General features: G+C 48.9%; 1 protein-coding gene across 1 annotated transcript; it reads left to right on the plus strand.

Annotated features, from left to right (window-relative positions):
- The first annotated feature begins 92 nt into the window (after window positions 1–92).
- Window positions 93–5,633, plus strand: KPTN (kaptin, actin binding protein). The gene is made up of 12 exons (XM_074219173.1): window positions 93–353; window positions 599–681; window positions 760–844; window positions 932–986; window positions 1,800–1,875; window positions 2,001–2,074; window positions 2,201–2,310; window positions 2,408–2,536; window positions 2,777–2,855; window positions 3,218–3,353; window positions 4,648–4,809; window positions 4,949–5,633. The coding sequence occupies exons 1-12, from the start codon at window positions 128–130 to the stop codon at window positions 5,063–5,065; spliced, it is 1,332 nt and encodes a 443-aa protein (XP_074075274.1). The 5' UTR covers window positions 93–127; the 3' UTR covers window positions 5,066–5,633.
- The last annotated feature ends 7,893 nt before the right edge of the window (window positions 5,634–13,526 follow it).

Below are 13,526 nucleotides of genomic sequence, written 5' to 3' on the forward strand. Positions count from 1 at the left end.
CGGGAGGAGCGGCGCCATCCGCGCGCGCCGCCCGCTGGGGGCGGGGCGGCCTGACGTCATGCGCGCGCCGCCTGCTGGGGCGGGGCGGCCCGACGTCATCACGCCGCGCCGGCGGGGCGCCGGGGAGATGCTGGCGGGCGCGGCGGGCGGCGCGGGGCCCTGCCCCCTGGGCGAGGACAGCTTCACGCGCTTCTCCTCGCAGAGCAACGTGTACGGGCTGGCGCGCGGCGCGCGGGGCCGCGGGGAGCTGCTGGCCGCCACCCTTAAAGGGAAGGTGCTGGGCTTCCGCTACCAGGACCTCCGACAGAAAATCCGCCCGGTGGCCAAGGAGCTGCAGTTCAACTACATCCCGGGTCCGCCCCCGCCGCGCATGCGCACGAGCGGCCGCGCTACGGGGGGGGGCAGGGGGAGGGGCGGGGGGGCCGCGGGCCGGGGGCGGGCGGGGGGCGGGAGACGCGAGTTCAGGTCCTGCCCGTGGAGCCTCCTCGCCGCCGAGCCCCTCCCCCTCCTGTCCCCGGGGGTCTCGGAGCCCGCCCCCCCCCACGGGGCCGGGGCCGGGGCAGTGACCGGGGCAGTGACCGGCCCCTCCGCCCCGCAGTGGACGCCGAGATCGTGTCCATCGACACCTTCAACAAGTCGCCCCCCAAGCGCGGCCTGGTGGTGGGCATCACCTTCATCAAGGTGCGCATGCGCGTCCCGCCCCCCCCCCCCGCCCCAGGGCACCCCTAGGGCCCCGCCTAACAGCCGCCCCCTCCCCAGGACTCCGGGGACAAGGCCAGCCCCTTCCTCAACATCTACTGCGACTACGAGCCGGGCTCCGAGTACAACCTGGACTCCATCGCGCGTGAGCGGGGCCCCGGGCCGGGGGGGGGGGGGGCGGGGGGACCCCCGTGGGGACCCCGCCCCCCTCACCCGCCCCCTCCCCTTGCAGAGAGCTGCCTGAACCTGGAGCTGCAGTTCACCCCCTTCCAGCTGGGACACGCAGAGTGAGCCCCCCATGAGCCTCGGACCGCAGCCCCCCTCCCAAGCCCCCCAAGCCCCTGTCCCAGGGCCCCCCAGCCCCCCATGAGCCTCGGACCGCGGCCCCCCTCCCAAGCCCCCCAGCCCCTGCCCCAGGGCCCCCCAGCCCCCCATGAGCCTCGGACCGCGGCCCCCCCTCCCAAGCCCCCCAAGCCCCTGTCCCAGGGCCCCCAGCCCCCCTGCCCTAAGGCCCCCCAGCCCCTGCCCCAGGGCCCCCCAGCCCCCCATGAGCCTCGGACCGCGGCCCCCCTCCCAAGCCCCCCAGCCCCTGTCCCAGGGCCCCCAGCCCGCCATGAACCTCGGACCGCGGCCCCCCTCCCAAGCCCCCCAAGCCCCTGTCCCAGGGCCCCCAGCCCCCCTGCCCTAAGGGTCCCCAGCCCCTGCCCCAGGGCCCCCCAGCCCCCCATGAGCCTCGGACCGCGGCCCCCCTCCCAAGCCCCCCAGCCCCTGTCCCAGGGCCCCCAGCCCGCCATGAACCTCGGACCGCGGACCCCCTCCCAAGCCCCCCAGCCCCTGTCTCAGACCCCCCCAGCCCCCCTGCCCTAAGGCCCCCCAGCCCCTGCCCCAGGGCCCCCAGCCCTCCTGTCCCAGGGCTCCCCGGCCCCTGCCCCAGGGCCCCCAGCCCCCCATGAGCCTCGGACCATGGCCCCCCTCCCAAGCCCCCCTGCCCTAAGGCCCCCCCAGCCCCTGTCCCAGGCCCCCCCCAGCCCCCCTGTCCTAAGGCCCCCCCCCCCCAGCCCTTGTCCTGAGGCCTTTGCCTTGAGACTTTGCCTTTCCAGGGTCCAGGTTGGGGATCAGCTGGAGACGGTGTTTCTGCTCAGTGGGAACAACCCTGCCATTCACCTCTACAAGGAGGTGAGGCCCAGGGCTGGGGCAGATGGGGAAGGGTGGGTGAGGGCGCGGCCAGTCCGCTTGGGGGGTGGACACGTGGGGTCCACCTCAGCTCCTGCCGCCCCTGCACACTGCCATTCCATCCCCAGAACGAGGGTCTGCATCAGTTTGAGGAGCAGCCCGTGGAGAACCTCTTTCCCGAGCTCACAGACCTGAGCAGCAGGTAGGGGGGACCCCCAGACCTCAGAAGAGGGAGGCACTCAGGGGAGCCCGGCGGTGGGGTTTTAGAGCACCTGGGGGCCGGGCAGCCCGGGCCGGGGCTTCTAGGGCTTCTGGGGTCTCTCGGCAGCGTCCTGTGGCTCCACGTGTTCAACATTCCAGACTCCGGCCGCCGGCTCACAGCCTTCGGCTGCCAGAGCGGCTACGTCCGGGTTGCCCACGTTGACCAGAGCAGCCGAAGTAAGGTTCCAGGGATGGGGAGAGGCCGGGAGCAGGGACTAGAAGGAGGGGACCGAGGCACCTCGAGACCCTCCTCCCTCTTCCCGCCCCTTCCTAGCCGTGCTGCAGACTTGGACCGTCCAACAGGATGGACCCATCTCCCGAGTTGTTGTCTTCAGCCTCTCACCCCCTGCAAGAGACCCCCAACCCGTGGGTGAAGATCCAGCCCCCAGGGAGGGGGAGAAAGGTGAGGGCTCTTGGCTCCAGAGCCTTCTGTATTTGGCTTCTTTGATTTTCCCAGCACACCATGGGCTGGGTCACTAGTTGTCGGCATTTCTCTTATCTCCTGGTCTCTGGCTTTCCCACATCCTGTGATTCCCAACCCCTGCCATCACCTCTGTCACCCTCACATTCCCATGTGTAGAAGACTAAAGAGATGTGGGTACAGATCCCAGGATGAAAATGCCCTCTCCTCTTCCTTCCCCAGAGTGCAAGGGGACGCCCCCGCCCCCAGAGGAGTACAGTGTCCTGGTGGCCAGCATGATGGAGCCAGCTGTGGTGTATCGGTGAGAGGACCAGGGCCAGAGGAGGCTCACCCGCAGCAACCCCTCCCTCCCTGGACTTTGGGGGGCTGAGACCCAGACTGGTGGAGAAGAGATACCCTAATTCTTCTGAGAGGTGGTGGAGTACTTTAAGTCTGGAGACAAGGGCCTCCAGGGAGCACTTAGGGACAAGTGACCCAAAGTCCTAGCAAAGGGAAGAGGGGGTCTCGGCCTCAAAAGCTGGGAGTGGGAGGACTCTAGTTTCTGGTTTGGATGCCCGTGTCTGGGGATGGAAACCCGAGATCTGTCCAGGTTTTGGCTTAGGTGAAAGGTGACCTACCTGACCTGAAGCCGAGCCCCTCCCCTCATGTCCTTGGGGTCCCTAGGAACGTCCTGTCCCGTGGGCTTCAGGACCAAGTACTGCTGCCGGGGAGTGACCAGTTTGACAGCGTCCTGTGTGGGCTCGTCACCGACGTGGACCTGGATGGGAAGCCCGAGATTCTGCTGGGGACCTATGGCCAGGTGTGTCGACAAGCACTGTTGTTGCTCCTCCCCTTCCATCTCAGTGGTTCTGCCCTCTGGGGCTCCCCCAGCTTCATTTCCTGGGCCCTGATCTGACCTTTCATGGACAAACCTCCATCTTCTCCAAGAAATCCAACCCTTATCTCTCCACTCTGGTCCAACCTCTGACTCTCCACTTCGGTCTAACCTCTTCACTTCTGCATTTGCATCCCTTGCATCATGCTTTGATCCACACTAAAGATTAAGCACCTACTAAGCACGGTGCCAGACACTGTAAATGCTGAAATACAAAGAAACAACCCCAAACCAATCTGCTCTTGAGCTCACAGCAGAACGGAACCAGGGAGCGAAAGGCTCGTGGGGGAATGCACAGCGTCAGAACACGAGCTAAGTGCCAGGAGACCGACGATGCTAGATTGAGAAGATGCGTCGGGAAGTACGGCGGGTGGGGGCAGGTTATGAAGGAGCAACCAGAGCGCCTCGTGTTTGCTCCTGGAGGCAGTAAGGAGCCCCTGGAGTTTACTGCAGAGGGGAGGACAGATCACACAGATGTGCGCTTTAGGAAAATCCCTCTGGTGACTGAATGGAGGCTAGATTGGAATGGGGAGAGACCTGAGGCAGGCAGACGCTCCTCCCCCCAACTGTTGCTTTATCCGGGAGGGGGTGATGAGGACCTGGACTGGGGGGGTGGGTTCTGTCAGCAGGGAGCAGGTGACAATTCAAGACATGCAGCAGAGGTGACCTCCCCGGGCCTTGGCCCCAGCTTAGATGTGTCTGGGGGTGAGAGAGAATGAGGAGTTTGGGATGACTTCACGGGTGTGAGCTTGAGGAATGTGGGAGGGAGGAGGGCTAAAGGGATAGATCATGACATCAGTTTGGGCCATGTTGGGTTGGAGATGTAAGATTGGAGGTCAGCAGTGAGTTTGGGGCATGGAAGGCAAATTTCAGAATCCTGGGATGTCACCTAGAGTCAGGGTGGGATCAGCAAAGGAGACCGAGGAGGAGTGGTCAGAGAGGGAGGAGGAAGATGGGGGGAGGAGGGGGGGAGACAGAGATCCTTGAAAACCTAAAGAGATTATTGAGGAGAGCACGAGCCGTGCTGTCCAAAGCTACAGAGGTCACTATCATCTCAGCCCGTTCCCCCAGACCAGTTTCTGTCCTTATTTCTGTCTCTGTTTCCCTGTCTCTCTGTCTCTGTCTCTTTCTGTGTCTGTCTCTCCCTCTTTCTCTCTTGTCTCTGCCCAACCACCACCACCTGGTCAGGCTCACTGACCTCTGTCTCACTGACCTATAGGAGCTGCTGTGTTACAAGTCCTGCGAGGTCGATGCCAGCTTCCGCCTGCTGTGGCACCGCAGCTTTGCCAGTCCCCTCCTGGCCATGGAACATGTGGATCTGACTGAGGACGGTCTGTGGGAGCTCGCCGTGGTCTCCCTGAAGGGTCTGCACATCCTCCAGGTAATCTGACTGCTAGCTCCCTCCCATTCCTCCATAGTCCATCCCCCATGTTCTGCTCTCACCCCACTCTGGGGCCCCACTCTGGGCACCAGAGTCCAACACCTCAGCCTAGCTCTCCGGGTCTCACTCTGGCCCACAGCACAGCCTTACCCTGGCCTCCCGACTGGTCCTGAGCCGGCTCCGACAGAAGGCGCAGCAGCAGAGGCGGCTGCCACAGGGGGGGCGAGATGGGACGGCCTCTTCGATTCCCCTTTGACCTGACCCTTTCACTTGGGGAGTCAGGACAGGCTGGGGTTTGGTTCTTTCTGACTCGGATGTGGGGGTCACACCCAGGGCCCTGCATTAGTGGGGGGGGGGATGTTGGGGCTTCCTCCCATCCCCACCTGGTCATTCCTGTTCAGATAACCTGGATATGGAGTTCCAGGGGCCTGGTCTGACCTGGGACAGTCTGTGAAGTGGGGATGGCTCCCCCACACACGTACACCCACCTGGAGGGCCAAATGACCCCTCCCACCTGGTCACTCTTGACCTCTGGGGGGGGACGGGGGGGTTAGGGGGCAGGGAGCTGAGGGAATGGATCCAGCCTCTTCAGCTTGGGGGTGAGGGGACCAGCTCAGAGAAGAGCTGTTGGGAACAGGAGACCCCCCCAATCCTGGCTGGGGGCTCACTCCCCTCTCTGACTCCTTCTCCTCTCCTGGACCTGGACCCCATCCTTGAGGCCCTGCACACCCTAGGATGCTGGTTTCAGGGTCCAAGAACCAAGACTTGAGACCCCTGGGTCTCAGTTTCCCTGCTTTGCACAATAAAGGGATTAGTTTGGATGATCTCAAGACCTCTCCTCAATCCTGCTGCACAGTCCATGGGTTGGGGAAACACAAGAGGGCCGTCATTTCAGGGGACAGATAAGGGTTTAACGTGGTGGCTAGAAATGGGGGTGAGGCAGGACAAGCCTCTGAAGGGAGCCAGGGATTGCGAGGCGGAGGCGAGGGCCCAGGCCCTTCTCTGCGAGTGGCCCCTACCTGAAGGGAGCAGAGGGATGAGAGCCGGCACCAACGATGCAGTAAGAGAGATGAAGTTCAAGGGAGATTGAAGGCTGGGGACCCTCCTCACCTGGGAGGGGCATGATTCCCTGTGTGGCTCCACAGTTCTTCCCTCCACTTCTTTGGCATAAGGCACAGAGAAGCACCTATTATAAGAAGAAAAGCGATCTGTTAAATGGCTTCCCTAACTTGGGACATCCCTTGGGCCTGGTCGGCGCCCAGCACCGTCTCAGCCAGGCTGGTACAGAAAGGGAAGCCCCATGGGCTGAACCCCGTCTCTCCTGGGCTTTTTATGGGTGGCAGGGCTACAATCAGCGTCAGGGAAAATAGCCTTCCAATCAATGATTCCCTTGGACAATGGCAAAAGGAAAAAAAGTTATTAGGGAGGCAGCAGAGAGCCCCCGGATACTCCAGGAGGGGGGCCTGCTTCCAGCCCTGGGTCTCAGCGGTTCTGCCCCTCTAGAATTTTGTTAGAGTCATAATTTTATGACATAGGGTTTTTGGGGGAAGAGCTGAGAATTCCTACTCCTCCCCTCCCTCCCCCAGTGAATTTTTGCATCTTTTTTTTTTCCATTTAACCAAGTCTGTTTTTTAAAGTTCATTAGTGGATTTTTATACCTCTTTTACCATTTGGCCAATTCTGGTTTTTAAAGGGTTATGTTTCAATGGTATTTTTTTGTGTTCCTCTTTTACCAAACAGTTGACTCTTTTTTTTTTATATTTTTTTGTTTCACTCTCATTTTTTTCCCAATTTTTCTTCTGCTTGTCTTATTTCATTTTTTAAATAATCATTTTTTGTGTTCTTCTAGGAATTCTTGTTGGACTTTTATCCTATTCATATTTTAATTTGAAGCTTTGCTTGTAACTGTTTTGATATCATTTCCTTCTTAATTTGAGTTTTGATCTTTCCTGTTACCATAGTAACTTTATGGACAGGTGTTTTTTGTTGTTGTTGCTTTCTTGTTCATTTTCAAACCTATTTCTTGACTTTTACCTTTATGTTAAAGTTGGATTTTCCTCACCTGGGAATGAGGAGGTATTATCCCAAGCCTTCAGGCTTTTTGTGCAATTGTTTTCAGAGCTAGTTGGGGGGTGGGGGGGAGTGTGTGTGGTTTTTTTTTTTTTTTTTTTTTTTTTGGTGTTTCCAATCTGGTATAATCTAAGGAGAGGTATACTCACTGCTCTCCTAGTCTGTCCTCTTGTCTTTACCTGAAAAGGGACCTTATTCCCCTGTAGCTATAAGTGCTGACATTAAGGTATGTTGGAACTCTGACTTGTGCCTCAGCACCCCCAGGGCTGCTCTTCTTCACTGTTGAAGTAAAACCCAGAATTGCATTTGGGCAATGCAAGAGGTTCTTAAACCTGGTGCCTTCAAAGGATTCCCTGTAATTTCTTTTTGATCACTTGCTTTCCTCCTTTACTATCTATGGGCTAATAGTTCTTGAAATTACAGCTCCCTCCAAGGCCTGCTGCTAGCATTGCCATGGTAGATGCCCTAACCACTACCCCAGGCCTGATTACCCCCCTGCCTCCCACTGGCACAGACCTTTCCTACCAATTTCCTAAATTGTCCTAGGCTGGGAAATTATTCCACCCTGATCTCTTGTTATCTCCACCATTCCAGAATTTGATTTAAGGGGTTATTTTGAAGTTTAGTAAAGAGGAATTTTTCCCTCTACTCTACCATCTTAAACAAAGTAATTATGGCAAGGAAGATGATGAAAACTAGCTTCTTTGCAAAATGATATGGTTGGGGGTATCTAGGTGGCACAATGGATAGAGCACTAATCCTGGAGTCAGGAGGACCTGAGTTCAAATCTGGATTTACACACTTAATAATTTCCTAGCTGCATGACCTTGGGTAAATCACTTAATCCCATTGCCTTAAATAAAGAAAATTTTTTAAAAAACCAAAATGGTGGTGGCTAAGATCTCTAATTATTGACTCATACTTCACAGTGGCATATAAGCTCTAAGCAGTTTGCTAATTTTTTTATAAGGTGTAAGCCTGAGCTCACGTATATTTCTTTTAATTTCTGATCTTTTTAAATCTAATTTTTTAAAGATTTTTTTCCCCAAGGCAATGGGGTTGAGTGGCTTGCCCAAGGCCACATGGCTAGGTAATTATTAAGTGTCTGAGGCCAGATTTGAACTCAAGTACTCCTGACTCCAAGGCCAGTGCTCTATCCACTGTGCCACCTAGCCACCCCAAAATCTAATTATTTTAATTTAAATCTTTAATCATCTCTTTTCAAAAATCTTTTCCCCTTTCCCCTTCCCCCAGCTGAACAGCAACAACCACAAAAGGAACCCCTCATAACAAATATAGAGTCCAGCAAAGCTAGTGACCACAATGACTAGATCCAAAAATGTAGTTCTGATTTTTTATTTTATCTTATTTTTTCAATTATATGCAAAGATACCTTTCAACATCCATTCTTCTACAAGAATTTGAGTTCCACATTTTTCTACTATCCTCCCTCCCTATGGCAGCAAATGATTTGATGTAAAGTTGCATTTAATTTTAATATAATGCTATATTAGTCAGGCTGTGAAAGAAGAAGAAAAACTAAAGGGTAAAAATATGAGAAAGAAAGAAAAAACATAAAAGAAGTTTTTAAAAAGTGAACATAGTATGCTTTGCTCTGTATTCAGAATGTATGGCTTTTCTCTGGATATAGATGGTATTTTATATAAAAAGTCTCTCAAGATTATCCTTGATCACCAAACTGCTGAGAGGAGATGTATCCATCATGGTTGATCATTACAATGTTGCTGTTAATGTGTACAATGTTCTCTTCAGTTCTGCTCACTTCCCTCAATATCAGTTCATGCGAGTCTTTCCAGGTTTTTCTGAAGTCTGCCCACTCATGATTTTTGGGGGGGTTTTTTGCAAGGCAAATGGGGTTAAGTGGCTTGCCCAAGGCCACACAGCTAGGTCATTATTAAGTGTCTGAGACCGGATTTGAACTCAGGTACTCCTGACTTCAGGGCTGGTGCTTTATCCACTGTGCCACCTAGCCGCCCCCTCACTCATGATTTCTTATAGAACAATTGTACTCCAAACATTCATATATCAATAACTTGTTCAGTCATTCCTGAATTGATGGGCATCCCTTCAATTTCTAATTCTGTGCCACTGCAAAAAAAGACAGCTATAAATATAACATTTGCATTTTTAATGGATATAATAAAAATTAATTGCGGAAAAAAATGTTATTTACAACATAGCCATGAGTCAAAATGGCAGAGGAAGCAGTAAATTGCTGTAATTCTCCATATTCATCTCCAAACAACCCTAAAATAGCACCTCAAAATAAATCTTGGAACAATAGAACCAGCACAAATACGAGGTAAAAGAAAATCTTCCAAAAAACTTGGAAGATAACAGGAAAGGTCTGTCTCACCTGGGTAAAATAAGAGTACAAGGCAATTCAGCAGCAAGCCCCACCTCAGCAAACTAGTGGGAGATCCTGAGCCCCACTTCAGTGAAGCAGGCAAATGCCAACACCAGAACCCCCTAGTGCCTCAGCATAGTCAGAGAAAAGGGTACACTATAGCTTTGAGAAATGCTACTTCAACATAGCCTTGGACAAACAGGCAACTTTATGCTTTAATAGCCCTGTATAAACACAGAAATACCCCTCCCCATCTCAATACATACCAGATACCAGTACTAGGACCCCAGTTCAGCACCAATTTCCAAATCCCTATGGCCTGCAGCAGTTCTGGTTACCACACCCCCCACCCCAGCCCACTCCCTCAGTACAGCACCAGACATGAGTGACCTCAATATCAGTGCTACAGAAGGTGAACAGACAGGTCTGCAGCCCCTGGCACAAGAAATCTGAGACAAGTGCCCCTTTATACCAGAGCAGAGCTCAAATTTAAAATAAAGGGAAAAGACCAGAAAAGATGAACAAAAAACAAACAAAAAAGAATCTTACCATAGAAATGATGACAGGGAAGATCAAGACACAAACTTTAACAATAATGTCAAAAACCTATGGACAAAGTCCTAAACAAAAATAGAAAGTGGCCTCAAGCCCAGAAAGAACTCTTGGAAGAACTGAAAAAGGAATTTAAAAAATCAATAAGAAAGATAGAAGAAAAAGTGGGAAAAGAAATGAATGATACAAAAGAATTATGAAAGAAAGATTCAACAATTTAGGAAAAGAAAAAACTGCTTAAAAGTAGAAATGACCAAATGGAAAAGGAAGGAAAACAACCTAAAAGTTATAATTGGGCAATGAAAACTAATGACTCTATGAGACATCAAGAATCAATCAAAAAAATTCAAAAGAAACAAAATATGAGAAAATATAAAATTTCTCATTGGAAAAATAACTGACCTGGAAAATAGATCAAGGAGAGACAAAATCAGAATGAATCATTGAACTACCTGAAATCAAAAGGATGACCTGAACAGCATCTTTCAAGAAATTATCAAGGAAAAGTGCACCAATATCCTGGAACCAGAGGGGAAAATAGACATTGAAAGAATCTACTGGTCACCTAGGAAAGAGATCCCAAAATAAAAATTTCAAGAAGCATTAATAGTCAAATTTCAGAACTATCTGCAAGTGACCAGAAAGAAATAATTCAAATATCAGGGAACTACAATCAAGCTTACACAGGACTTAGTGACTGCAACATTGAAGGGCTGGAAATCATGGGATATGATATTCTGGAAGGCAAAGGAGCTAGGACTATAACCATGATAATTACCTACCAAGCAAAATTAAGCATACTACTTCAAGGAGAAAAAATGATCATTCAGTGAAACAGAAGGTTTTTCAAACTTCATAAGGAAAAGACCAGAAATGAACAAAAATATAATCCCTAATACCAATTTTAAGAGAAGTCTATAAAGGGAAAAGGAAGAAAAGGGTAAAAGAAAGCATAACAGCTTCCATGGAACTTAGCTGTTTATATCTCTACATGTGAAAGTGATACTTGTAACTCTTAAAAACTGTATCATTAATAGTACAGTTAGAAGAAATATACATAGACAAAAGGTTCACGTATAAGGTGAATTTGAGGGAATGTCATAAAAATAATTGAGAGTTGAGGAAGAAACATGCACTGGGTGCAGAGGAAAGGGAGAGACAGAACAGGATAAATTACTACCCATAAAGAGATGCAAAAACCTATGACAGCAGAGGGAAAGGTGGAAGAGTGCTTGATGGGTATGGCTTGAACCTTACACTCGTTAGTATTGGTTCAAAGAGAGAATAATATACACAAGTTGAATATAGAAATATATCTAAGGGAAATAGGAGAGGAGGAAATTAAGTAAATAAGAGAGAGCAGACTGAGAAAAAGATAGAATCAAAACGCTATTGAGGAAGAAAAGTCTAAAAGTAGAGAGAAAATAAATAGGAGGAAAAATAAGATGGAGGGAAATATACAATTAGTAACATAACAGTGAATGTGAATGAGATGAGTTCTCCCATAAAATGAAGTATATGGTAAAGTAGATTAAAAACCAGAATCCTACAATATATTTACAAGAAACACACACAGGGGCAGCTAGGTGGTGTAGTGGATAAAGCACCGGCCTTGGAGTCAGGAGTACCTGGGTTCAAATCCGGTCTCAGACACTTAATAATTACTTAGCTGTGTGGCCTTGGGCAAGCCACTTAACCCCATTTGCCTTGCAAAAACTAACAAAAAAAAAAAAACACAGACTAAAGGTTAGGGACTATAGCAGAATTTATTATACTTTCGCTGAAATAAAAAAGGGTGGGCAGTCCTGTTCTCAGACAAAACAAAAGCAAACATTAGAACTAATTAAAAGAGGTAAGAAAGGAAAGTCCATTTGCCAAAAGATACTATAGATTATGAAATAATATCAATACTAAAGTAGTCTACCTATGGAGAATTCATGACCAGAGACAGAGAGATTGAGATAGCATTAAGAAGTGTAAAATAGATGATTTTGATTATATTAAATTAAAAGACTTTTGTACAAACAAAACCAATGCTACAAAGGAAAGCAGAAAATTGGAAAACAATCTTTACATCAAGAGTCTCTAGGGGCAGCTAGGTGGCGCAGTGGATAAAGCACCGGCCTTGGAGTCAGGAGTACCCGGGTTCAAATCCGGTCTCAGACACTTAATAATGACCTAGCTGTGTGGCCTTGGGCAAGCCACTTAACCCCATTTGCCTTGCAAAAACATAAAAAAAAAAATCTCTATAAGGCCCCATTTCTCTTTGAATTTTTTTTGTAATTTTTTCCTATTAATTCCCTTGCTATTCTTGACCTTTTGTTTCTCCAGGTGAATTTTGTTACTACTTCTTTATAACTCTATAAAATAATTTTAGATAGTTTGATTGCTTTAGCACTGAATAATTTAATTTGGGCAGAAATGTCATTTTTATTATATTATCTTGGCCTAACCATGAGCAATTGACATTTTTCCAATTATTTATATCTGACTTTATTTGTATGAAAAGTATTTTGCATTTGTGTTCATATAATTTCTGGGTTTGACTTGAGAGATACAGTTACTTTAAATGAAATTTCTCTCCATTTCCTGCTCTTGGACTTTATTAGTCACACACACACACACACACACACACACACACACATATAAATGTTGATGATTTATGGGGGTTTATTTTATAATCCTGCTGCTTGGCTGAAATTATTATTTCAAGGAACTGATTTTTAGGATTTTTAGCTGATTTTCTAGGATTCTTTAAGTATATAATCATATGGTTTGCAAAGAATGAGAGGTTTCTTTCCTCATTACCTGTTCTAATTTCTTCAATTTCTTTTTCTTCTCTTACTGCTAAAACTAATATTTTTTTTTACAATACTGAATAACAGTGGTGATAATGGACATCCTTATTTCAACCCAATCTTGGAAATGCTGCTAGTTTATTCCCATTACATATAATACTTGCTAATGCTTTTAGATAGATAATGCTTATCATTTTAAGGAAAACTCTATTCCTATGCTGTCTAGTGTTTTTAATAGGAATGGGTGTTGTATTTTGTCAAGGGCTTTTTCAGCACTTATTGACATAATCACGATTTCTCTTAATTTTGTTATTGATATGGTCAGTTATGTTGATTGTTTTCCTAATATTGAACCATTTCTGCCTACCTGGTATTCAGCCTACTTGTTCATATCCTACCCCGTAATAACCTGTTATATTCTCTTTTTTTATTGAAATTCTATGGAAAATTTTTGCAGCAATATTCATTATGGTCTCATTTCTCCAATATATAGAAAACTGAGTCAAATTTATAAGGATACAAGCCATTCCCCTCTTGAAAAATGGTCAAAGGATATGAACAGGCAGTTTTCAGATGAAAAAATTAAAGCTTTCTATAGGCATATGGAGAGATTCTAAATCATTTTTGATTAGAGAAATTTAAATTAAAACAACTCTGAGGTACAACCTCATACCTATAGATTTTTCTAATATGACAAAAAGTATAATGATAAATGTTGGAGGGGGTGTGGGAAAATTGGAACATGGATGTTCTGTTGGTGGAGCTGTGAACTGATCCAAGCATTCTGTTTTTGGGGGTTTTTTTTTCAGGTTTTTGCAAGGCAAACGGGGTTAAGTGGCTTGCCCAAGGCCACACAGCTAGGTAATTATTAAGTGTCTGAGACCGGATTTGAACCCGGGTACTCCTGACTCCAAGGCCGGTGCTTTATC

This window comes from Macrotis lagotis, chromosome 1 (genome assembly GCF_037893015.1).
Source record: "Macrotis lagotis isolate mMagLag1 chromosome 1, bilby.v1.9.chrom.fasta, whole genome shotgun sequence".
NCBI classification, from domain to species: domain Eukaryota; kingdom Metazoa; phylum Chordata; class Mammalia; order Peramelemorphia; family Peramelidae; genus Macrotis; species Macrotis lagotis.